Source organism: Dipodomys merriami, unplaced genomic scaffold (genome assembly GCF_024711535.1).
Source record: "Dipodomys merriami isolate MVZ:Mamm:240054 unplaced genomic scaffold, mDipMer1.0.p SCAF_24, whole genome shotgun sequence".
NCBI lineage: Eukaryota > Metazoa > Chordata > Mammalia > Rodentia > Heteromyidae > Dipodomys > Dipodomys merriami.
Window position 1 is genome coordinate 20,568,348 of NW_027203826.1, and position 27,390 is coordinate 20,595,737.

General features: G+C 40.6%; 1 protein-coding gene across 5 annotated transcripts in view; it reads right to left on the bottom strand.

The window, feature by feature from the left end:
* Positions 1-611: 611 nt before the first annotated feature.
* Positions 612-27,390, bottom strand: part of Fam20b (FAM20B glycosaminoglycan xylosylkinase) — a 42,979-nt gene continuing 16,200 nt past the window's right edge. For all 5 annotated transcript variants that reach the window (XM_070034376.1, XM_070034372.1, XM_070034374.1 and 2 more), the window contains 6 exons: positions 22,489-22,575; positions 17,496-17,605; positions 14,078-14,249; positions 12,025-12,216; positions 8,544-8,603; positions 612-3,176 (listed from right to left, as the gene is read on the bottom strand). In XM_070034376.1, the coding sequence (XP_069890477.1) occupies positions 2,945-3,176; positions 8,544-8,603; positions 12,025-12,216; positions 14,078-14,249; positions 17,496-17,605; positions 22,489-22,575 (853 nt within the window). In that variant the 3' untranslated portion in view covers positions 612-2,944. The remainder of the gene's footprint in view (positions 3,177-8,543; positions 8,604-12,024; positions 12,217-14,077; positions 14,250-17,495; positions 17,606-22,488; positions 22,576-27,390) is intronic.

Genomic DNA, 27,390 nt, shown 5'->3' on the forward strand with positions numbered 1-27,390 from the left:
ACTTTCCCCAAATAGTATATAATAAATGTTCCTAAATTACTTCATTTTCTTCTGAAAATCTGACATATTAACCCTGAGTGCCAACAGGGAGAAATGCCTTAAATATATATGGAACAATATTCTGAACGAATTAGAGCAGAAAAATTACTTCATACTCCTGTCCCAAAACCACAGTGCAGCCTCATTTTTAGGAAGTTTTAGAACGAAACCTTACATCCTTGGGTTCCCAACTCAAACTTCAAAATACACGTTTTTAAGAGTGTGAAGAGAACAGAATACACTAATTGGTTCTCATTTTCCTAATTTTATATTAAAATATATCCATATTTAGTTGGCATATCCAATTTAGAATTGACCAAAATCTCTCCAATGACTTGATTACACTATCCCACGCTCCCAATAAATAAGCAAACCAAAAGAGTTGCTGTCACAAAACTTCAAAAGAAGATAGCTACTTTTTTCAAAGTAAACTTAGTGTTTATGAATTTTAAGGCCACTAGCTTTTATGGTTGGTTTTCTTCAAGGTTCACCCAGGTAGACGTTTCCAGCATAATCCAGTCTTAACTAGAACACAAATAATTCTCTCAGTGTCATGTCACACCATTCTTAGCTGTGGGTCTGAGCATCTTTTAATATCCTGGGTGTGAAAATAGGGAAAAGAATAAGATGACACTTTTTTTGTAACTTCTTTGAAGAAAAGACAAGATGTTTTTTCTTTTTTTTGGGGGGAGGGGTCCGGTCGTGGGACCTGAACTCTGGGCCTGGGCGCTGTCCCTCAGCTCTTCAGCTCAAGGCTAGTGCTCTACCTCTTGAGCCACAGCGCCACTTCCAGCTTTTTTCTTTTTGCTTATGTGGTGCTGAGGAATCGAACCCAGGGCCTCATGCATGCAAGGCAAGCGCTCTACCACTGAGCCACCTTCCCAGCCCCAAGATGTTTTTTCAAAGCAGCTTTCCATCCTGTTTTTCCTCAGCAGAATCTTCTGCTTCCACATTAGGAAAGGAGTTCCCAGTTTGAGAATGGTGGTTCTTTGTGTGGCATACTAAAGGCAACATGTCTGAAAAGACACTAAACCATAATTTAGATCAATCAGAAGTTACTTAGAGCAGAGCTGACTAATGTTCTGCTGTCTCCTACCAGCTCTGGGGTGAGCACTGACTAAGGTATTCTCTAGCTGAACTGAGAATTAGTCTGGACACCCACAGTAAGCAAGTAGCCTTAAAACTGCAATCAATGCCTCCTTTGCTTAACACTGTGTTTTGTGCTAGTATTTTAAAAAATTCAATACCCCCTTAAAAGAAAGAAACAGCTCATTCTTACATCCACCTCAAAGTGCATACAGATCATATGAAAGTTTTATGATGTCATTCTGTTTTAAAGTAGTTACAGTGTACTTAGTTTCGGTGAGAGAAAACTTGGGGCATAGATGCAAATGGTGTTTTTCAAAATATATAGCTGCCTAAAAGTGCTAAGCAATGGCAGGCATTAGTGTCCTCAACCACACTGCTTAGATTACAAGTCTCTGCCTGACAGAAGTGCAGGATCAGAACAAACCCGGACTAGTTGGGCGAGAAAGAGCTCTGAGGGCACTGGAGAGTGGGCAATGCAGGCCTGGCCCTTGGCCCTATAATTTACTGTAGCTGCTTACATGTCAAAACCACCCCGGCAGAACCCAAAGCTAAACCTGTGGTTTAGCAACCTAAAGTTGAGAGTACTATGAGGAGAATATTACTACCTCATGAGCTCAGAACTCAACATGAGACTAAACGATGAATGTAGGATTTGGAATAAATCAAAATCTGGATGCTCCTTCTGGTAACTTCTTTAATTTCAAGACTCAGAAGGCCTGAAATCTTTTATTCTAATCTTCAAAGGCCTAACTCCCAAGCTGAGCTACCATCGAGCAGGGGGTGTATTATCTGCTGTAGCACAGTTGACTTTTCTCACAGGGCAAAAACAGGACTACAGATCTGCTGGCACAGCACCTTTCATGCCCAAATGTCCAAAAGCAGTGGGGGGGAATTTACTTCAGAAGAGAAATGAGGATGGCAGAGACTGCCATAATTCCTGACCTTTACTCAAGGTGTTATCAAAAGTTTGCTTTGTTAATTAGAATTTGCCTACTTTAGGCAAAAAGGTGGAAAAGAAAAAAGCTCCATAAAAGGAATCGTGCTTGAGTTGTAAGAGTATTTTCTACAGAAACAATATTTTGGTTAATGTGGACACGACTGTAGCTCTGCAGCTTTCACTTACCCACGAAGTACATAGAACTGAAATAGAGGGGAACTTGTTTTCAATCGATGATTCTGATTCTACTAAATGAGTCTCTTTCCTTTTCTTCCCTGAGTTAGTGGAAACTACAATACCCAATTGTTTAAAAGCTTGAACATGTTCCGCTTTGTCTTTCCCTCCAATTCTATCTTAAAAATGGATCTCTTCAACAGAGTGTGCTATTTTGATTCAACATAATGAAGGTTTAATTTGCTGCCATGCTGAAGGAGGCAGTAAGCCTTCCAATTTGATAGCCCTGGGACAAAACAGACAAGAGTCTGTGAAATAGTTCTACAAAATCCACAGGTGTGGAGAACGTCTGCAAAGTTTACCTCAAAACACACACTCTGAAGCCAGTGCCAGCATTTACCTATCCAAATGCCACACCTGTTTGTCCTTTGGCATGGGATTTATAAAGATTGACCACTGTTAGAAAGGGCAAGTGCTAAGAAATTCAGCTGATTCTGCAGAAACAGCTCATGCTCTAATGGTCATGGTCTTTGCTTTAAGCCTTACTTACTACAGAAAATCCCAGAAACACCCAACGCTACCCTGTCCTTTACCAGCAGAACTTGCCATTGGCCACCACCTGCAAGCCATCTCATGCCATTTGGAGTTGATTGTGCTGTTTTTCTATCTTCGTAAAAATAAGTTTTACTTATTTTGTGTTGAAAATCACAAGTGGGAGAGAGGCATCCTATCTTCTACCAGCACAGTGTCCATCCCAAACTGGTCAGTGCACTGCTTTATGGTGGCCAGGACATTCAGGAGCCGCTGGTCTACTGCATCCAGGTGAAAATCAGACAGCACGGGGGAGATGGGGTCATGGGCCAGGGCAGATTTTAAGGCAGACTTTAGCACTCCATTCTTAAGGTAGTTCAGTCTGTTCCAGGTAGAAACCCGAATGCTGAAAGAAAAAGATTTAGACAAGTTACACAAAAACTATCAAATTGAGTTTAAAGCCCACATGGCAGACAAAAGTTAAAAAAAATTACATAAAGTATTTAAACTAGAAAAACCATTTGTTTCAGAATGACCTCTGCATGAGAAAGCCACATTATCATGTTTTGGTTTGATTTATGGGTAATTATACATATGTACACACAAACATACACATATATGCCCAATGAAGGAAGAACAGGAACTAAGGAATGACACTGGTTAAGATGCTTGTTACTCAGAAGCTGACATGTTGAAACTCCTCTGTATATCAAGTAAAAAATTAAAAAACAAGCCCAAAATGTGAACTAATCTTAATGTCCAACAATTGGAATAGTTAAACAAATCATAGCTCATCCATTCAGAGAAATCATGCAGCCATTAAAAAAAGTTTTGAAAATTTAGTATGACATGGTAATGTTAGAGGAAACCAATCTTTCACTTTAAATGTGTGAGATAACAAAATGTGTGTGTAAAGACACTACGTGATTAGAATGAAGCACATTACAATGTTAACAGGCATTACCCTTGGATGTAAATGGGGAACTTAATTTCCTCTCTCCTTCATGTTTCTAAGTCTATATTCCTACCATAATAGGGATTTATTTATTTATTTATTCATTGTGCCAGTCTGGGGGCTTGAATTCAGGGCTTGGTCTCCATCCCTGAGCTTTTTTACTCAAGGCTGGAGGCTTACCACTTGAGCCACAGTTCCACTTCTGGCTTTCTGTTGGTAACTGAAGTCTTACAGTCTTTTCTGCTCATACTGGCTTTGAACTGCAATCCTCAAATCTAAGTCTCTTTAGTAACTAGGGTTACAGGCATAAGCCACCAGTAGTGCCTAGCTATATTTGTTTTTATTATCTTCAAAGGACATGCCATCTAACAAAGTACTTTGAGTATAATACATCTTGATAAATGTCACCCCTTTTCACATTCTAACCTATTCCTCCCAATGCACCCCCTTCCCTTGCTTTTCTTAATTTTGTAGGCTATACATTGAATTCTTGACTGTATCTCTCCCAATTTCTCCTACAAGAAAAGTTCTTAATCTCCGTATGGATGAAGAGATTACTAAATAGGCAGGAATGTCTGATTGCAAATGGAAGCCTACTGTGCAATGACTTAGGTAGACCAAAGCTTGCATAAAGCACAAAAACGATGGATGTGCAGATTTTTTTGCAGGGGTTGGGGGTGGGGGTTGGTCATGGGGCTTGAACTTTGGGCCTGGGCGCTGTCCCTCAGCTCTTCAGCTCAAGGCCAGTACTCTGCCACTTGAGCCACAGCACCACTTCCAGTTTTCTGGTGGTTAATTGGAGATAAAGAGTCTCAAGGACTTTCCTTGCCCTGGCTGGCTTTGACCCACAATCCTCAGATCTCAGCCTCCTAAGTAACCAGATTTCTTATTCTAAATAATTCTATAAAGCACAAAGCGTCAGAATTTCCCCCATGTGGACTCACATCCAAATTCACCCACCCTTCAATATATTGTCTCCCAAAGTGGATGAAATCCTGTAAGCATCTTTCTTCTTTAAGTTTTCTCAGTAGAGGGATACTGCAGGAAGAAGGGGGCTCTCTGGATGCTTCTGGCTGAAATAGTGGGTTCGTGATACAGAAGGAGGTCATCTAAATTTCCAGAAGATAATCTTGAAGCCTCAGCTAGGACTGGTGATAACTTTTCGGAGGCTCTCCTGACATAGGATCCTGAGCCTTGCAGGCTATCCGCCCACCCTAGTTCAATCAGCAAGCCCCCAAAGTGCCATAATGGTGCCCAGAAGATTCCTACTGAATAAATAACCTCTTCCTCTCCAGACTGCGGCCTGCCTACACTCCACCTGGACTCCAGAGGGTTGTTGTAGCTTGCCTACCTTCTAGAAGTCAGCCTTTCCCTGCTAGTTAGTGAGCTGACTGGCCCTTTTCCACGGAGGCCCAAATTCTTGCCTTTTCTATGTCTTTCCTTCCTCGGCTGTGTTCCTTCATCCCGTCTTTGTTATGCTCACTGTTGCATTAAAATTTAATAATTTCTAAATATTAAATACCCCCAGCTTCACACACATCTTTCTATTTCCTGGTTAAAGCACACTGGTATTACCAACTCAAAATACATCTTCTTTCAATTCTTGATTATATGTACTGTTACTTCCCAGCATCAATAAATATAATTAAGGATTACTTGAGTAAATTCTTTGGGTTTTTTGGAAGTACTAATGATTGAACTTAGAACTTCTAATTTAGAGCCGGGTGCTCTAAATTACAGGCTCACGCCTGTAATCCTAGCTACTCAGGAGGCTGAGATCTGAGGATTGCGGTTCAAAGCCAGCCCGGGCAGGAGAGACTGTGAGACTCCTATCTCCAGTAAACCACCAGAAAACCGGAAGTGGCGCTGTAGCTCAAGTGGTAGAGTGCTCGCCTTCAGCTGAAGAGCTGAAGAACAGCGCCCAGGCCGAGTTCAAGCCCCACGACCGACAAAAAAAAAAAAAAAAAAAAAAAGAACTTCTAATTTACTAGGCAAGTGTTCTACCAGTTCAGCCATGTGTGGGTAGCCCATAAATGTTACTTTTGGCACAGTTTTGTTGCTATTAAAACAAAAGGTTGGGCGCTGGTGGCTCACGGCTGTAATCCTAGCTACTCAGGAGGCTGAGATCTGAGGATTGTACTTCAAAGCCAGCCCAGGTAAGAAAGTCTGAGACTCTTCTCTCCAATTCAACACCAGAAAACTGGAAGTAGTGCTGTGGCTCAAAGTGGTAGAGTACTATCCTTGAGCCGAGGAGCTGAGGAACAGGGTCCAGGCCCCATGACTGACAAGAAAAAAAAAAAAAAAAAAAGGTTCCGCTTAGCTCAGTGGGACAGCACTTACCCAGCATGTGCGAGACCGTGAATGAGGTTGATCCCTACACTGCAAAATTAAAAATTAAAAAAAAAGAAAGGGAGGAAGGCATTAAAAAAAAAAAAAAAAGGAAGAGAAAGCAAAGCAGACCAGGTCCTAGGAAAGGCCGCAGTCTCACTTGCCATGTGAATGCTTCAAAACTTCATCTTCTATATACTTAACAGGTGAACAGCAATGATTCTTGATGTACATACTTTTTTTTTTTTTTTTTGGTTTCGTGGGGCTTGAACTCTGGGCCTGAGCCCTGTCCCTGAGCAGTTACAGATCAAGGCTAGCACCCTACCACTTGAGCCACAGTGCACTTCCAGTTTTCTGAGTGGTTTATTGGAGATAAGAGTCTCTTGGACTTTCCTGCTTAGGCTGGCTTTGAACCATGATCTCCTGAGTAGCTAGGATTACAGGCACCTGGCTCATACTTAACTTTTTGTTTTCTACAGAATTTTCTCTTATTTTCACAATCCACTATTTTTTGTATACCTTCCATATATCATTTCATGTCATCTTTGCCTACAATTAAAGAAATTGGTAGGTACAGTTTTTTCTTTTACTTTTTTAAAATTTAATTTTATTATAAAGGTGATATAGAGGGGCTAGGGTTATATAAGTAAGGTAAAGAGTACATTTCTTGTTAAACATTGTTACCCTCTTCCTCATTTTTCTCCTACTTCTCCCCCACCCCATGCTGTAAAGTTCATTTCCAACACAGTGTCTTGTGAGTATTGCTGTGGCATTGGTTCACCCTTTGTCCTTTGTCTCACCATTTTATTACTCCCCTTTCCCTTCCCCAAATCAGATAAACACATATATAAGACACAGGGTACCAGAATCCAAAAGTGCCAACAGGGGATAAACCAAAGAAAAAAAAAAGAAAATTAAAGATATATTGAAGGGTGAATTTGGATGAGAGGCAGTAAGATTGAGGTAGTCCACATGGGGGAGACTGCTGCTCTGTGCATTTATAGACTAATTTAGAGTAAGAAATCTCCATGTCCATCCTCTTTGAGCTTTATGCACATTAAAAACAACATTAAACATTAAAAACAGCAACAATAACAACAAAAACCCATTTCCACATCTCCGAGTTCATTCTGATTAGCATCATTTGATATGGTCATATGTACGTAGCTACTGAGCTACTGTGATCCTCTGCGAGGACACATACGGATGTTTCTAGTTCAAGGACATATAGCAAATAACTAGTAGAGCTAGGATTCCAACAGCCGCCTTTCTGCCAAGGGGAAGGAAAGCCCGTGCCTTTGTTCAGGAAGAGCTGCCATCTTCTGGCTAACACTGAACACTTACTGGCAGTCAGATGCATTTTTCTACATACTTTTCTCACTCTTAGATTCAGGAATGCGAGGATCTCAGTTCTAGAACTGTCTATAGATAGAAACCAAAGAATACATTCTGTCCAGTATGAGTGGATGTGTGCACCAGACACATAATGATATAAGTACTTTAAAATGAGATGAGAATTAATGACCCGAGACAGGAGCTCCTTAGAGCTCAATTTTTATCTCATTTTCTTTGTTCTCAATATAGACATAAAGCAATTATTAAATTCTTATAAAAAGCTGCTTGTGGTTTATACAGTTTCATACTTAGATATATACTGGGAGCTGGGGGTTCATGCCAAAAATCTTTTTTTTTTTTTTTGGCCAGTCATGGGGCCTGAACTCTGGGCCTGGGCACTGTCCCTCAGCTCTTCAGCTCAAGGCCAGCGCTCTATCACTTGAGCCACAGCGCCACTTCTGGCTTTTTCTGCTTATGTGGCGCTGAGGAATTGAACCCAAGGCTTCACGCATGCAAGGCAAGCACTCTACCACTGAGCCATCTTCCTAGCCCTCATGCCATAAATCTTATCTGTTCAGCAGGCTGAGATCCAAGGATTGAGGTTCTAAGCCAGTCAGATCAGAAAAGTCCTAACAGCCAAAAGCCAGAAGGGAAGCTGTGGCTCAAATTATAAGAGTACGTGCCTTGAGAGGAAAGAGACAGCACCCAGGTAGCGTACAAGTCCCAGTACTAGCACAAGAAACAAAACAAACAAAGATATGCAAACACAGGAGGGATGTGATGGGCAAGGGACTGAAAGCCCCAAAGAAACAGGACTGTAGCCAATAAGTATATAGATTTTACTTAAATTTTGAGGACAATGGGGTAGGACATGTGAGGAAGTTGATTATATTTTGATATTAAACCAAACACAGATATGTATTACTAACGAGATTATGAACTTCTATTCATACAATATTAAAAATGAATTCTGAGCCTTGAATTACTTTACCTTTCCCTGGTTCAGGAAGATCTCAGGATGTCCAGGGTTTTAGATTAAAAAAGTATGAAAAGCACTGTTCAGAGACTTAAAATCAAGAAAACTTATGTACTGCTATTCTGCGAACCTGAAAAAGAAGGCAGTGCAGGTACATGCGTTTGCTGTGCATAACTTACATGCAACACTGATAGAGAGGGGCAAGAATGCTTCTCTCATCCAGCGAGGGGTTCCCAAAGCTGAAAACCAAATTAAAACTTAGTGAATTAGGTGGAAGTATCAGTTCTCATCTCATTATCAAAGCAACAGCAAATTCTGTATGAAATCCAAATATAATCCTAGATAATTTCATGCTCCAGCAGCTAAAATCATTTAAATTAAAAATAAGCAGGGCATGACCAATTAGACACAGCATCAGTAACAGCCTGTACTGAAGTATCTACAAATAACTCATCTACAAGGACCCTATTTCCTGCTAAGATACTGTATGCAAGCTGCTAGAGTCTAACTATGGCAACAGAGTATAGAGTTCATAAACCAAAGGGATGGAGCGTGAAAACCTCTTAACTTGAGAACTCTTAACCTTGTTTATGTATTCTCCCAAACAAGCAGATGGCCATTAGTTAAAAAAACAAGCTATACTGTTCTACTCCAAAATTACCAATATCCTATTCCTTAAGGTGCAAATATAGGCAAAGTTTCAAATGGCAAAATTGCAGTCAGAGTCTTCACAATGGCTAAGAAAACACTGATTCAATACATACATAAAAATGATAATAGAGCCAGTGCCAGGGGGCTCACGCCTGTAATCCTAGCTCCTCAGGAGGCTGAGATCTGAGGATCACAGTTCAAAGCCAGCCCAGGCAGGAATGTCCGTGAGACTCTTATCTCTAATATACCACTCAGAAAACCGGAAGTGGCACTGTGGCTCAAGTGGTAGAGCGCTAGTCTTCAGCTGAAGAGCTGAGGGACAGTGTCCAGGTCCAGAGTTCAGGCCCCACGATCAACCAAAAAAAAAAAGGAAAGAAAGAAAGAAAGAATAGAGCTAAGTGCTGGTGGCTTCAGCCTGAGATCCTAGGTACTCATGACAGATCTGAGGTTTGAGGGGATGGGAAGGTGGCTCAGTGGTAGAGTGCTTGCCTTGCATGCATGAGGCCCTCGGTTCGATTCCTTAGCACCACATATGCAGAAAAAGCTGGAAGTGGGGCTGAGGCTCAAGTGGTAGAGAGCTAGTCTATAGCTGAAGAGCTGAGGGACAGTGCCCAGGCCCAGAGTTCAGGGCCCATGACCACCACCACCAACAAAAGAAAAAAAGAGAAAGATCTGAGGTTTGAAATTAACCAGAAAATGAAAGGCCATGAGACTTTATCTCCAGTTGACCACTAAAATACCAGAAGTGGAGCTATGGCTTAAATGGTAGAGAAAAAGAAACCTCAGGGACAATGCCTAGGCCCTGAGTTCCAACCCCAGGTCCAGCACCAGAAAAAAGGGTATTAGGAACCCAGCAATCGTTGCCATACCAGCAGTCTTAGCTAGTCAGGCTCAAAGTTGGTTTGAAGCCAGCCAGGGCAGAAGAGTTAATGGGACTCCATCTACAATTAACCAGTAAAATACCAGAATAGAAGTATGGCTCAAATAGCAGAGCATCAGTTGTGAGCAAGAAAGCTGAGGGTTCAAAGCCTTGATTCCATCAGCAGGAGAGGGGGGACAATTCAGAACTGGGAAAAGAGAAGCAATTAGGGAGAATTTGTCAACCTTTCACTCTTTTCCCCAAATCTCACCTTAATTTATGGAGGTCTGCTACCTCGTAGTACACGGTAGGCTCTCCAATAATAATAGGGAAAGCAGCTGCTACAGTATGAGATATTTGTATCCCCACCCCATAAATTCATGTTAATACCTAACCCCCCCATGCAACACTATTAAGAGGTAAAGCCTTTAAGAAGTGACTACATCATGAGGAAAGAATCTCATGCATGGATTTGTGCCATTAGGAAAGAGGCCAGCAGCGCTTGTGTACCTCTTCTACTACATGAGGACATCGAAGGCACCATCCATGAGGAATGGCTCCTCACTTGATAATGAATCTGCTGGCACCTTGTTCTTAAAACTTTCCACCCTTCCCAACTGTGCGCAATAAAATTTTGCTGTCTATAAGTAACCGTTGTTCCAACAGTTTAAAGAGATTAAGATAGTAACTGTTTTGGGACATATAAGGTATTACATGCCACCAGGGGCTGGTAGCTCATGTAACTACTCAGGAGGCTGAAATCTGAAGATTGAGGCTTGAAGCCAGCCTAGGCAGTAAAGTCCATTAGACGCTTTATCACCAATAAACTACTTAGAAAAAGCTGGAAGGGACACTGTGGCTCAAGTGGTAGAATGCTAGCCTTGAGCACAAAGAGGCTCAGGGACAGCGCCCATGACAGGCAAAAAAACTACCATTTTTACAAGTAAGGATAAAGTTTAGGAGTAAATATAGGACTGATCACTACCTGCTGTGGTCAGAAGAGTAGTGTTGTTTATGGACCCTTTACTTTCTGTAACTATCATGAACTTTCACAGAGCATGGGGTGCCTGTTGCTCAGTAGAAGATGGTACAAATGCTGCTCAAGCATTCTTTGCTGAGGAGCCATGCCTAAGCTTATTCCCAGCATCTTGGGTTGCAGAAGTAACCAGGGCTGGGCAATTCTGGGCTCTAAGGAAGCATTCTTCAGCAAACACTTATATCGTGTAATTGAAGTATTTCTTTGAACTGAACTGGCTCCCTTGGCGAATGCAGAGAGCAAAATGGAAATAAAATGTGCTCTCTAAATAACTCAGGCCTACAATAATAAGGATGTTGTTCTATTTGTTCAAAATGCATAAGCTTGTCTTAAAAGTTAACGTCTTTATATAAAATCACTGTATAACTGCTCATCTCATGGGTTTAAGCGGTCTTAAAAATAATAAAACATACCATCAAATGCTTAAAATGCACAAACCTTGAGATTCCATATAATCATAAATGAATTCCATATTTCATTAAATCTGAACTTCTCAGATTTGAGGTTATATAAACATCATAGCCAAGAATGATATAGATAGGGATAAATTGGCTTCTAGTTGTAAAGAGGACCTTTCTAGTTTTCAACAGCATTTCAAGGTGCATTTCCTGTACTCTGAAATTACTCAGGGTGAAGGGAAGGAGGGATACCAAGAGCTAAGGCTCTAAGTGGAAAAAGGAGGACTTTTAAAAAAATTAATTGTGCTCTAGATACCTGCTTTAGTGTACATCTAAAGTGTTCTCCAAAGGCTCATATACAAAGGACAAGTGACCAGCCTATGGTGCTACTAGAAGTTGGTAGAACAAAGTCATAGATCCCATTGGGGATATATAGCTGAAGAGGGTACTGGGATTCTGGCCTCTTCATTTCCCAGTTGCTATGAGATGAGCACTTTGCTCCACTACATGCTTCAAGCCTCATCACAAGCCCAGATACTTTGGAACCCACCAGCCATTGACTGAAATCTCTGAAACAGTGAGGCAAAATAAACATTTCATCCTAACATTGGTTTATCTCAGGTATCTGTCACAGTGACTCATAGCTGACTAACACAATGCCCTAGAATATCCTTTCGTATACAGAAACCGACTAACGATAGTCCTGCTTGTCTTACCTTTTGGCATTATCGAGAAGGATTAGCATACTAGCGCCTTCATCATCTTGAAAGCTCTCATAGTGATGTCGGTCAGCATTGCCAATCAGGTAATCAAAGACTGCAGTATCAATGATGTCTAAAAGGCGTGGGCCTGAGTCATATGGGGATGTTTTCTTAACAGCATCACAGTAACTCTCATCATACTCCCACCTGGAGACAAGGAACATCACAAGGGTCATTACTGAGTGCCAACACTACACCTGGCTATTTAGTTTTGATCTTAAAAGTCACCCAAAGACCATGTGCTAAAGGACTGGTTGTAGCCAGTGTTGCTACTGAAGGATAAGGGCAGGTGGAAGGAAGTTGAATCACTGGGGGCATGACTAGAAGGAAATATAGGGACCCAAATGCTACCTCTTTTATCTTTTTGTTTCCTGACCATAATGAAGTGAGCAGCTTTACTCTACAACAGATTTCCATTGTAATGCTCTGCCCTTCCACAGTCCCAAAACCAATGGAGCCAACCAAGCATAGGCTAAAAGATCTGAAACACGAGCTAATAAAAAGCCTCTTTTTAAATTTACTTATCTTGGGTATTCTGTGGTTCAGAGGCCTTTTGAGTTTGGAAAAGTTTGGGGAAGCAGGCTAAAGAAAGGCTGGAATGCTGGAAGAAAAAGTTAATGGGTGATTTTGGGATAGAAAAGGCTATGCTGACTGAAATCTCAGGTGGAAAGAAGGGTCTATTGGGGATTGGATTAGAGGCCATTCATATTACATTTGACTGAGAATTTGTCTACATTTTTTTCTATGCCCTGAGATTTAGCAGAAAAGCTAAATTTAAAGGTGCAGAATCGTTTATATGTTGGGGGAACGCAGCAGAATGGTTCTTTTAACTGTATTTACTATGAGAAACAGGAGTAAAGATAGAGCAGAAAGAATTATAAAGAAACTTGTAGTCTGAAAGAAAACAAGGGCATATAAAGTTCAAGTCAACATATTTAGCACCATCAAAAAGGAGTCAAGAACTCTGTAACAACAGGAGAGATGCCAGGCTGAACCGAGAACCTAGGGAATTACTCAGCCATTGAGAAAGACACTCAGAAGCTGCAGCAGTCCAAGCAGCCTGGCTACTGTGACAGAGAGCAGCAGCATCCATATAGAATGTTAGAATTATGGGGCTATGGAGGTTTCCATTGAAATTTCAAACGAAGGCCTGGAAGTTTCTGCAAGTAGCTTCTACATAAAACTCTAAGAGTGAAGCCAAAGCTACAATGGAGACTACAGGAAGTCATAAGATGCAAGAACAATAAAATGCCTATCTGCTGAAGTGCTAGGCAGTAAGCCGAGCCAGCCCAAGAGGGTAGCCATATGGGCTATAACCAGCTAGGCCATAGGGGTGGGATTGACCGAGGTCTCTGAGGTTCACATTATACCATTGTATGCTCTGGATGGTGGTCATGGAGCTTAAAGGATTTACTATTTGCCCCTCTGGAGTTCAGTCTTGCTTTGGTCCAATCCTTTCATTTTCCTATTTCTCCATTTTTGAAATGATTAGGAATGTTTACCTTTGTAATCATTTTTTTTTTTTTTTTGGTCTGGTCATGGGGCCTGAACTCTGGGCCTGGGCACTGTCCCTCAGCTCTTCAGCTCAAGGCTAGCTCTCTACCACTTGAGCCACAGCGCTACCTCCGGCTTTTTTCTTTTTGCTTATGTGGTGCTGAGGAATCGAACCCAGAGCCTCAGGCATGCAAGGCAAGCACTCTACCACTGAGCCACCTTCCCAGCCCATCATTTTTATCTTGGAAATATGTAACTTGTTCCTTTTTTCTTATTTTCAGGGGTTTACAGCTAAAAGTCTGCCTTGAGTCTTGGAGAAGACTCTGGAACCCTGATTTTTCAGCAATGTTGGCACAGTTAAAGACTTTCAGGACTTTTGGAGATGGGCTGAACACATTTTACATTGTGAGATGTAAAATTGGGAGCTGAGTAGACAGAACAGCTGGCTTCTATTTAGGACTGGCATCCGGCCTGGCACTGGAAGAATTAAGTAGTGGCTCACAGGAACGTTTACCTGGCTAATTTGCCTTCTCTGTAAGTCCTCCCCCAGGGGTGTCGATGCTTCTGCAGAGGCCACACATCTGGGAGCCAAAGTGTAACAGATCCCTCCATTGTGTCTCCATCGGCACATGCTGGCTCTGTTTCTCGGCAGTAATAGCACTTCCCATAGAAACAAGTATTGTTTCCTAAAGGATGGAAAGGATCCAAACACACTTAAAGAAAAAAACAAAAACAAAAACTCCCAAATCTCCCCAAACAGGGAAATGAAAGCAGCAATGTAAGCAGGCCTTAAGAAAGTGAAAATCCTGAACTTCCTATTATATAGTTCAGATGGTATATAAAAAAAATCCAAAAAGTATAAACAGGCACATATTAGAAAGTAAATCTCCCTTCTTTCTTCTATCTGGCATCTGTCAGAAGTCAACTACCATCACAGAACCTTTGTAAACTCTTCTGATTAAAGAAAAGAAGTATTTTCTTGTTTTTCAGCAGCAAAGAGGTTCTGGTTAAAGTACCAAGAGGAAGAAGAAAGGGGACATGTGCTCAGTTCAGTTATATATATTGAGAAGGGAAAAGCAAATAAGTCAACGGATTGGGGATAACAGAAACCAAGTTTCTCATAGATGGAGAAGTTGAACATACGACAGGAAGATGGCCAGTCTAAAACCTATCACCAACTAGAATTGGAGATACTGGTTTTAATAAAAAGTCTTAATCGATACCTAGAGATACAGAAAAGATACATATGCAGATATTCATATGCACACACACACACACACACATCCTATGCTGTCCTAGAAACAATGACATTTAAGTAGTAATGGACACACTCACATTCAGTTTCTAGTTTAAAAATAAACAACAATAACATACAAGCAAACAAAACATAGCTTATATGAAACCTGTTAGTTGTGCCTGGCACCCGTGGTTCATGCCAATAATCTTAACTACTCAGAATTTTGAGATTTGAGGATCCCAGTTCAAAGCCAACCTGGACAGGAAAGTCAGTGAGACTCTGATCTCCAATTAACCATCAAGAAAAAAAAAAAGTAGGGCTGGGAAGGTGTCTCAGTGGTAGAGTGCTTGCCTTGCATGCATGAGGCCCTGGGTTCGATTCCTCAGCACCACATAAGCAAAAAGAAAAAAGCTGGAAGTGGCACTGTGGCTCAAGTGGTAGAGTGTTAGCCTTGAGCTGAAGAGTTGAGGGACAGTGCCCAGGCCCAGAGCTCAGGCCCCACGACCGGACCCCCCACCTCCCCCCCACCCAAAAGAGGAAAAAAAATGTCAGTAGAACTATGGCTCAAGTGTTAGAACAGTTGAGTTTGGAAAAGTTAAAGGGCAGGCTCTGAGTTCAAGCATGCACACTGCACACACGTGCGCGCGCACACACACACACACACACACACACACACACACACACACACACAAAATATAGTGTATCAGTTAAGAATTTTGGGTCTGAGTTAGATTTCTAGATTTAAATATTAACAAATACTAAGCATATTTAGATTTATATATAAAATATGTATTGCATTATTATATACACATACACATACATATATATTTCTCTTTGGGGGGTGCTGGGATCAAACCCAGAGCTTCATAAATGCTAAGAAAGCACTTAACCACTGAGCTGTACCTCAGTCTTAAAACATAAAGGATTTAAGAGATGACAAGATTAGGTATATCCTTTCACCTCTCCATATCTTCTTTAGAAAATGGAGATAACAGTTAGTTGCTCAACTGTTGAGTGTAAAGAGTGAGATAATCTGTAGTGCTGGAGTACTGAGTCATACCTCTTAGCTGAGAAACAATTTTTAAAATTCAACAACATGAAATAGGCCAAAATGCTGGGCACTGATGGCTCATGCCTGTAAGCCTAGCTACTCAGGAGGCTGAGATCTGAGGATTGAGGTTCAAAGCCAGCCCAGGCAAGAAAGTCTTTGAGACTCTTATCTCCAATCTGTGGCTCAAGTGATAGGGTGCTTGCCTTAAGATGAAGAGCTTAAAGACAGGGCCCAGACTCCAGCCTCACACCAATTAAAGCAAAGCAAAGCAAAGCAAAGAACAGATAAGATCTGAAGCTGGGTGCAGGTGGCTCACTACTGTAATCCGAGCTACTAGGAGGGCTGAGATCTGAGGATCGCAGTTTGAAGCAAATCCGTGCAAGAAACTACATGAGACTCAACTCCAATAAACTACTCAAAAAATCCACAAGTGGCACTGTGGCTCAAGTGGCAGAGTGCTCGCCTTGAACAAAAGGAGTTCAGGGACAGCACCTAGGCACAGAGTTCAAGCCTCAGGACCAGCAAAAAAAGAAAATATCTGAAACAAATCAGTGATACTATGCTTTTATGATATATAAGAAAACCATAGTCACCATGAAGAGGAAACAAGACATAGCACCTGTGAATTTTTCGCTTTCTAATCAGAACAAGAATGAGAACTTTAGCTCATGTCCCTTGCCTGAGAGTGAGATAATGGAAATTGGAGCCTGTTTTATGCATAGTGAGCTATAAACGAATCCTAGCAGAGTAGGAAAGGCAGCGCCAAAAGCCACCCTACAAGGGAATGTTTCATTATCTTACAGAGTTGCCTCAAGATTTATTCAATTCTAAGGCGACAGTTTTCTTTTTTTTTTTTTTTGTCGGTCGTGGGGCTTGAACTCTGGGCCTGGGCGCTGTCCCTCAGCTCTTCAGCTCAAGGCTAGCACTCTACCACTTGAGCTACAGCGCCACTTCCAGTTTTCTGGTGGTTTATTGGAGATAGGAGTCTCATGGTCTCTCCTGCCCGAGCTGGCTTTGAACTGAGATCCTCAGATCTCAGCCTCCTGAGTAGCTAGGATTACAGGCGAGAGCCACCAGCGCCCGGCTTAGGTGACAGTTTTCAATTGAGCATACACACACACACACACACACACACACACACGCACGCGCACATACACACACACACACACACACACACACACACACACACACACACACACACACACACACACACACACACACACACACACACACACACACACACACACACACACACACACACACACACTTGAGAAAATAACCACGTTTGAGAAAATAACAGAGCCAATGATATGAAGACTCATTTTAGGCAAAATCCTGGATTTGAGACTTAGTAGTAAAACTAAACAGAAGAAAATAAAGTTATCATTTACTTTCACTACCAATAAATAACTTCATACTTTCTACTGTAGAAGTACTATTGAGAGTACATGGGGAAAACTTGCAATTTTCTGCTATCTACTTTTATATCCAATTCCCCCACTAACCTGAGATCAGGTTGCCTATTTGCTTTTACATTCCCTTGAATTCTTCAAGTCCTAAAAGACACAAACCAGCTTGCTCAATGATACCTCATTTAACTTATTATCTCTTCCCCTATCTAGAAGTCCTCTATAATCTTCTTACCTACAGTTAGGAAGGTGCTCAGCAGCTGCTCCGTGGCAACAGGCTTGATTTCTGTCCGAAGATTAACAAATCTGCCAACCACCAAGGGAGCTCGGCGGAAGCCCAGAATCCTGGTTTCGAAAGTTGAAGAAGAAAAGTAAAAAAATATTTGGGGATTAACTTTAAATAATAGTCTCAAAAATTGTGGTGAATCCTATTAGATGGTATCTTTTTTTTAAAGAATAAACGTTTATGCATATCATGTCAAAATGTTTGTAATTTTACACTCCAGCAAAAAGGTATAAAAGGTGAGCTGTACCAAATGTCAATAGCTGTTGAATCTAGGGAATGGGGATATGGGATCATTATATTATCCTTTCTACCTCTACTTAGGAAATTTTCCTAGTAAAAATTTAAAAATTAAACGAAGCATTAGAAAAACTTGGACTTAAGTTCATAGGTTAAAGCTTATATAAAATAGCACACTGACAAAACTATGCAGATGGACCTAAAAGAACAAACAGGGCACAGGTGGACCCATTGCAACAATGAGATGTACAAGTCGTTATGTCGAAAATGAACTTTACAACTTTCGGGTGGGGGGCGGGGCGGGGGTGTTGGCGGGGAGGATAGGAAGGGGAAACAAAGGAGGAGGCTACAATGCTTGATAAGAAATGTAATCATTATCTTGCCCATGTAATTGTAACTCCTCTGTACAGTATTTTCACAATAATTAAAAAAAAAAAGAACAGGGCAACTCAGATTTAATGGTCTCTTTAATGATTAAATATTACCATGCAGTTGAAAACAATCTTTTTTTTTTTTTTGAGGTACTGGGAAGGGAGATTTGAACTTAGGGACTCAAACTTGCTCGGCCCTTGTGGTATTTTACCATTTGAGATATGCCTCCAGTCAGGCTTTTTGCTGGCGACTTTGGAGATGAGAGTCTAGTGAACTTTTCTACCTAAGCTGGCCTTGAACCATGATCCTTTAGATTTTAGTATCTTAAGTAGGTAGGATTCATGTGTGAGCCACCAGTACCAGCTGAAAACAAAAAATTTTTTTTTGGTCAGTCATGGGGCTTGAACTCTGGGCTTGTGTGCTGTCCCTCAGCTCTTTAGCTCAAGACTAGCGCTCTACCACTTGAGCTACAGCGCCACTCTCGGTTTTCTGGGTGGTTTACTGGAGATAAGAGTCTCACATAGTTTCCTCCCCAATCTGGCTTTGAACTGCAATCCTCAGATCTCAGTCTCCTGAAACTAGGATTACAGGCGTGAGCCACCAGCAACCGGCAACAATTTTTTTTTTTTTTTAATGACATTGCCTGGCTAAAAAAACATTCCCCAGACAAGAGATGTAGAACTTGAAGCCCAGAGAAATTTGATAGTGAAAACAGAAATCACCCACAATTCAACAATCCAGAAATAGTTTACTGACATTTTGTCATATAAACATGTTTTCCTTACATGTATAAACATCCACTCCAGCTTATGCATAGACATATAATAGGGCTTATACTGTATGCAGTTTTGTATCTTGCTTTTTACTCATTATTGTATCAGAAGCCTTTCTCCATGCCATTTGAAAGACTTAAAAAGAACAAATGATCTGTTCAGGACTGGTTCTATCCTAAGCCTAATCTTAGAAAAGCCACAAAAGCAAGGAGATGAATGAAATACATGGAAATATATGAATGGAAAATAACAAAGAGAAACACAAGGCAAGAGAAGGCAGCTAGGTCTGAGTGTAGTAGAGAAACACAAGTCAAAGCAGAAAAGTGTCAGGAGTCATGGATGGACAAAAAGGGTGGGAAGTATTCTTTCTACGCATTGACAACTGCCAATCAAAGAAAAGCAGCCAGCTTAGTGATGAGGGGGCAGTTTCACAGTGGCACCTAAAGCTGGCTGGGTGGCAGTTAGCAAAGGAGACAGTGAGGCTGGCCACAGAATATCTGGATTTGAGTTAGGGAAGAACTTTTAAACAAAAGACCCTCCAAGTACAAGTCATTATATTCAATTCACATTAAAAACAATCATTTCTATACAAGAATATTTCAATCTACTTAATAAACAGGTATACTATAAAAAAAACTTTGCATGTAACTGGGGAAATATAAAATAAAATAATAACACTTCATATATATATATATATAAAATAAAAATTACTATGATGGATAATATAGAATATTGGTCTGGAAATAAGGATCTTCATGATCTGCTGGTAGGAAATAGGCAAATAAAATCTGAATTCTAATGTGCCATTTAGGAGGGGGAATAGGTTTTAGCCAACTCTCTGCCACTAGGTCTTAAAAAGAAGCAGCAAAAAGTCATAGCATTGCCGGGTGCTGGTGGCTCACGCCTGTAATCCTAGCTACTCAGGAGGCTGAGATCTGAGGATCGCGGTTCAAAGCCAGCCCGGGCAGGAGAGACCGTGAGACTCCTATCTCCAATAAACCACCAGAAAACCGGAAGTGGCGCTGTAGCTCAAGTGGTAGAGCGCTCGCCTTGAGCTGAAGAGCTGAGGGACAGCGCCCAGGCCCAGAGTTCAAGCCCCACAACCGACCAAAAAAAAAAAAAAAAAAAAAAGTCATAGCATTATAAACATTTATTTAACTTCTTTCTTATCAGGATATACTTAAGTTGCTATTAGCTTTGACTACTACAAAATGCTACAGCTATTGACAGTTTTATCTAGCTTTAAATATTTTATCATTTCTCTTTAATATGTTCTAGCTATGTCTTAGGCATGTGAATAAAAAGAAATTTATTCATTTAATGGGTATGAATATTGTCTTGACAAAAAATGGCAGAGTTCTTTTTATGTGTGTTTTCTGGTATTAGGACTTGAACCCAGGGCCTGAGTGCTGCCCCTTTTTCACTCAAGTCTGGGGGACTCTACCACTTGAGATATACTGCAACTTCTGGCTTTCTGATGATTAGTTAAGAGTCTCACAGACTTTCCTGCTCAGGCTGGCTTCAAAACAGAATCCTCAGAACTTAGCCTCCTGATGTAAGTCACCAGAGCCCACTAGACGAGTTGTTAAAGAAAGGTTGAAATTAACACTATCATAATTTGGAATTTCAATGTATTCCTGCCAATTTACAAAACATCATTTTAAACCTGTGCTATTTTCAGCTGGTGAAAATAGTAACTGTATTATCAAACTCGATTTTTAAAAGTTTCTAGTGAGGGGGCTGGGAAGGTGGCTCAGTGGTAGAGTGATTGTCTTGCATGCATGAGGCCCTGGGTTTGATTCCTCAGCACCACATAAGCAGAAAATGCTGGAAGTGGCACTATGGCTCAAGTGGTAGAGCACTAGCCTTGAGCTGAAGAGCTGAGGGACAGCACCCAGGCCCAGAGTTTGGTCAGTTGACCACTAACTAACTAACTAACTAACTAACTAACTAACTAACTAAATAAATAAATAAAGTTTCTAGTGAGGAAAGGCTTATTCCCATACATATTAGCAATTGACAGTTCCTACTGTTTTGTTAACTGCTTAAGTTCTTACCCATATTCTACTAGAGTTTCAGTGTATATGTGGATTTGTATAAACACATAGAAAATCCTTACCAATCAAGAAAAGATGGAAACCTCACCTATATTTTTCCTGGTTTCGTTATAAGACTAATTTATTAAACAAATACTCGGAATCATTTCTTTTAAAGTCTGTCCATATATTAGCCAGTAGCTGTTAGCTCACACTGATAAACAGGTTACTTGGGAGGCTGAAGTTGGGAAGACTGTGGTTCAAGGAAAGCTCAAGCATACATAAAAAACCACTTCTCCACAAACAGCTGGATACAGTGGCATGGATCTGTCATCCCAGCTATATGAAAGGCTAAGATCAGGAGGGTCACTGCTCCAGGCCAGCCTGCAAGAGTCCATCTCAATGGAAGAAACTGAGTATGCTGGTATGTACCAAGATATAACAGGAAATGTAAAATAGTTGGATCATGGTACAGTGCTGGCCCAAGCAAAAAGTGAGAGCCTAACTCAAAAACAAAACCAGTGCATAAAAAGGTCTGGAGGTATGGTTCAAGTAGTAGACTGACTGTCTAGCAAGCAAAAGCCCTGAGTTAAGCTCCAGTAACATCAGAATTTTAAAAAAAAGTAAAAAATAAGAGTCCATCAATATACCAAATTGGAAAGCTAGTAAGAAAGTAACTGGGATTCCAAGCAGTTTGGCTAAGAGATTCCCAACTCATATCCTGCTGAAAAAAATATATTAACTTCCCTCATCTAATAAATTTGAATTCATATCTGTTCATATGAAATTACTCTGCTTTTTTAAAACTACATATATTTTATATGAAGAACAATAAATTTAGTTATATAATTCATGTTGTATACTTCCAGTAGAAAGGGTAAGTCAGTATTATAACAAAAACAAACCAAAAACCCAATGAGATTGCCAGATCCAACCAATGGACAATTCATTCAGGGATTTGAGTTCAAATTTCAATTTTCAGCTTGATACTTATTTACCAATAATATCTTTACTCCTGGTAGTAACAAATAACTCATGAGAATAACTGAAGGCATGCTAGGTTGAGCTGAAAGTAAGCAGAAGTCTAGTTAAAATATGTAACTTACTTGGCATTCCTGGTATCACTCAAATTATTTTTTCCCCAAATTATTAAGTACTCACAAAACTACAAGAAAGATTGCTAGTGTGTCACTCTTTAGAAAAAAGTTCACAGGTATTCTTCAAGAGAGATTTTTTTTTTGGTGCCAGTCCTGGGCTTGACTCAGGGCCTGGACACAGTCTCTGAGCTGTTTTGCTCAAGACTAGCACTCTACCACTGGAGCCATAGCTCTATGTCTAGCTTTTAGGAAGTTAGTTGGAGATAAGAGTCTCATGAACTTTTCTGCTTGGTCTGGCTTCAAACTGTAATCCTCAAAGCTCAGCCGCCTGAGTTGCTAGATTACAGGCATGAGCCACCAATGCCTAGGCTCAAGGAAACAAAGGAAAGGAAACAAAGTGAACATAATTTGTTGGGATCACACATACCTGTCTAAATGAAAAGCTGCAACCTCTGCATTGTGTCTATCATAACCAGCATATGGCTCGCCTTCTACTATATAGTCTCGGCTATACCTGCAAAAAAGAATGGGAAGCACAGGTGTAGATATTAGTATTAGCATTAGTATGAAAGGTCATAGTACGAAAGGTAGAACACACACCTTAGCAAGTCTGATTCTGCTCCATACACACCTCTTTTCTCAATCCCAAAACAATTTTGTAACCCACAAATTGCTGGTAGATGGCATGAAGATAAGGCAGAGACAGAAAGTAGAATTCTTTATCAGCCTCAGCAATTACTCAATGAATAAAACATGCAAGACGTTGTGGGATTTTTTTTTTTGTCAGTCATGGGACTTGAACTCAGGGCCTATGTGCTGTCCCTGAGCTTTCTTCCACTCAAGGCTTAGTGCTCTACCACTTTGAGCCATAGAGCCACTTCCAGTTTTCTGGGGTTAACTGGAGATAAAGAGTCTTATGGACGTTCCTGCCTGGGCTGGCTTTGAACTGTGATCTTCAGATCTCAGCCTCCTGAGTAGCTAGGATTATAGGCGTGAGCCACCAGTACTCAGAGCAAGAAGTTATTTTTACCCTCCCCCCACAAAGGATTTTCAATGTAGTTTAAGTATAATCACATAATTTTCTAGAAGGCAAGAATCATTTTCATATAGCCAGCATAGTGCTGGTACTTAATAAACGTCTACTAAAATGTTTATTGGATAGAATTAAAGAAATAATAAAACTTTTGTTTACTGAAATAGTTTTGGTAGGTTTACAATAGAAGATGTGGTAAGGTTTACAATAGAAGTTTAAGTTTCTTGGGTACTGGTGGCTCACACCTGAATCCTAGCTACTCAAGAGACTGAGATCTAGAGGATCATGGTTTAAAGCCAGCTCAGTTTTTGTTAATAAGAAGGCAAAGGTGCTTCTGAAAAAAGCTGCTAAAATAATCAGTCTTCTTATGGGAGAAGGAGCCCTGAATACGAAGTGATAGTTGGGATAGCTTTAAACAAAACTGTTCTCTTCTCTGGGTATCAGATTCCCTATGTACAAGACTAGAGACTGAACTTTGAAGTAAATTCTAAGGTCTCTTTCACCTTAAATGCATTCTGGTAATTTTACACCATATGCATAACCAGAGGGTAATGAAAACAGGAATATTTTCCTTCTACTAACATCTTTAAAGATACTATTTCACCAGGCACAGTAGCACATATTTATAATCCCAGTCTTCAGGAGGCTGACATAGGATTTCAAGCTTGAGGTCAGCCTGGACTACATAGGGAGTTCTAGGTCAACATGGGCTTCTTAGCAAAGGGGAGGGGAGGGAGAAGGAAATATTTAAGCCTTTTTTTTTTTTTGGTAGGTCATGAGGCTTGAACTCTGGGCCTGAGCGCTGTCCCTCAGCTCTTCAGCTCAAGGCGAATGCTCTACCACTTGAGCTATAGCGCCATTTCTGGTGGTTTATCAGAGATGAGAGTTTCAAAGACTTTCCTGCCTGAGCTGGCTTTGAACCGCAATCCTCCTATCTCAGCCTCCTGAGTGGCTAGGATTACAGGCATGAGCCACCAGTGCCCGGTATATTTAAGCCTTTTTATTGGGAAGAAATTATTTACCTATGACCTTTAATGTTTATTTTCATTCCTGAATCAAAGGAAACCTACTAGGCTTTACAAGGGAACTATGAACTATGAAGTAGAAATAAGCTGAGATTGAAGACCAGCAGTTCCACTAAGAACAGTAGAAATCCCAATGCTGAAATAGCTATGGAGAGATGGGCACTGGTGGCTCACGCCTGTAATCCTAGCTATTCAGGAAGCTGAGATCTAAGGATTGCGGTTCAAATCCAGTTTGGCAGAGAAATTCAAGGGACTCTTATCTTCAATTAACCATCAAAAAAGCCAGAAGTGGAGGTGTAGCTTAAGCAACAGAATGCCAGCCTTGAGCAGAAAAATACCCTCCCCCCCCCCCCAGCCACGAGCGAAAGAAATACCTAAGGGGAAGTAAAAAATGTTACTATAAAAGGTGACCTTCAACTTAAATTACCTTAGAATAGGAAGTCAAGTCTCTTATCTTCAAGGCAAAGTGATGAAGCAATTCATGTTATAAGACAGTAAAGTGTTACCATCTACTGGGCACTAGTTTTTTCTCAGCATGGCCAATAAGTTGCCTCTAAAAGCAGTTTTGAAATACCACTACAGCAAAAGCTGATGCTATAACAAGCACTTTTCTCTTTCCTATAGGTGTAGGCTGTCACCCAGCTGGGAAATATTTTTTCAGAACTTCAGTAGTGTCACAGAAAGGTAAGAGATAATGCACAATACATTCTGTACAGTGAAATATCACAGCGCTTTGCCATACATGTAAAGGCTTCTCAGAGTGAAATATAAATACGTAGAGGAACCCAGGAATTTTGGGAGGCAGACTAGCAAGGAGGAAGGGAAGAAGAATCCAAAGAATTACATCTCAGTCATGAGATGTGAATCTTTAGCTCGTTTTGTCTATGTGAGATATGAAAGGATATAATTCTGGATCTCATTTTCTTTTCCTGTAAAATGAATAGTTAGACCATCTATCTGGTCTCTAAGGTTCATTTTAGCATGTCCTGAGATCATCCCTTTTATTTCTACCCAGTCCTAGGCCCCTGCTTTACATTTTCTTCCCACGGTAACTTAATTTTGCCCATATAAAATCAATTTACTGCCTGAATGGACAGTCATATTAAAAAAAATCATTTTGACAAGGTTGAGGGAAAATGTGTAAATAATAGTGTGTCTATGTTCCTAAACATGTCATCTACCTATACACACCTTCTATCTCTGAGGAGGATGTGGACAACCCAGTTCCAGATGTGAAACTACAGAGGCTATTAAAGAAAGATACATGTCTTGACTTGGCAGTGAGGATTTGTATTCTCCTTTCAGCAGAGAGTGATCCATCTTACGTCACTGACAGAGCAGCAAAAGTTATACAGTAACAGCCAATAAATCATTCCTATCATTCTTGTGAAGGACATCAGAGTCTGACCGAGGACATTAACTTGCACTTACTGCAAGACTGAATAGCTGTGAGGCCTGAGAGGGTCAGAATAGCATTTTGTTGGGTGTTCAGGGACTGCAGCCAATTTCTACACGAGTACTTAAACCTACACCTATCTTCCTAGCCTGGGACAGAGCCCAGTATAAACCAACACAGGGTAGCAAGTAAAATGACTAAGGAAGGTACCACCTTCTGCAGCGGCTCATACATCTTGCTGATGGCCAGGGAGGCTGCCTGGGAGTATGAAGGCATAGGTTATTTAGGAGATGAGAGAGGAAAGTTGAGACCCTGCAGAGAGGAGGGCCAGACTGTAAGGTTCTTGATCACTATAGGCTGTGGAGGGTAGGTTTTGCCTAGCGGATAATAGAAACACCTGGCTATTATGAGCATTTTCAGAGAAGAGTGGAAATGGTTTTTTTTGGATGATCTGGAAGAGAACGTAAAGAGTACAGAAGTAACCTGAGCGCTGGTGACTCACACCTGTAATCCTAGCTACTCAGGAGGCTGAGATCAAAGTATCAAGGTGGTGCTTTGGCTTAAGTGGTAGAGTGCTAGCCTTGAGCTGAAGAGTGCAGGGACAGCATCCAAGCCTAGAGTTCAAGCCCCAGGACTGACAAAAAAAAAAAAAAAAAAAAGCAGAGGTAGAAAGAGGTATGAGGTGAACAAGAAGTAACTACGGTTTCTACACTTATTTGTTGCTACCTCCCCTACTCAACCAGTGTGGTCTCTAGTCCCCTCTCACACATCAGGTCTGTCTACAAAGCACCTGATCAGACATATCTATTTTTCTAATACATCGAAACTATCTCTAGTGTAGAAAGAGTGCATGTGAAGAGGAACCCCTCTTATTTAAACACAAAATGCTCATATTTCATTTCTTTCTATATAAATTTTATTTTTTTCTTTCCCCCCCCACCTTTGCTTATGCTGCTAATCTTTCAGGCTACAAGAATCATACTTCAAACTAAATCAGCAGTTTTTGATGATAGGTGCTCCACATCATCAAGTGTATAACAAGCAAATACAGAAAGGCAGAGAGATGTGTGTGTGTAAACTGTTTAAAACTGATAGACTTGAGTTCAAACTCAAACTCCACCAATTATTATGTTGTGACCCTTTCAAGTTAAGTTAACTTACTTAAGCCTCAGTTTCTTATTCTAGAAAAGAAATGAATTGCCTCTAAGGTTAAACATATTAACAGACTCAAAAATACTTCGTGTAAAGCCTGGAAAAAGGTGTATATTCACTACACTATTAGGAAATCAGACCTTTTCTTTTCTTTTCTTTCCCTCCCTCCCTTCTTTTTTTCTCTGGACAGGCGAGGGTGGTACTCAGTTTGTCACCTAGGCTGCTCTCAAACTCACCTTCTCCCTATTTTAGCCTTTATAATGGTTGGAATTACAGATGTGAACCACCATGCTTTGGTTCAATGAATTTTCTACTTCCTAAAGGTCTGTCTGTATTTATTTATTTATTACAACAACTTCTCCCAAGTAGCCTATGCCGGCCTAACACTCTTGCTTCTCCTGTCCCAGCCTCCCAAATTTTGGGATTTTAGGCATACACAATTCCTGGTTCTCAACTAGGCAACATTCACTTCTACAGAAGGGTATGCCATCAGCCTCTATTGTATTTTATTAACTTGCCTAATTACCCTGTCTTCCGTACCTCAGACTTCCTAGTTCCAGGCAAACATTGATCTTTTTTGAGATCCTAAATATATTCATTCTCTACCTATCTTTTAATAGTTGTTAATAAAGGAAATTTAATTTTGTATCGTTCCTCTACTGCAACAAGAAATATGAAGGTATTATTCTGTCAAAAGTTCACTGAGCCAAGCGCTAGAGGCCT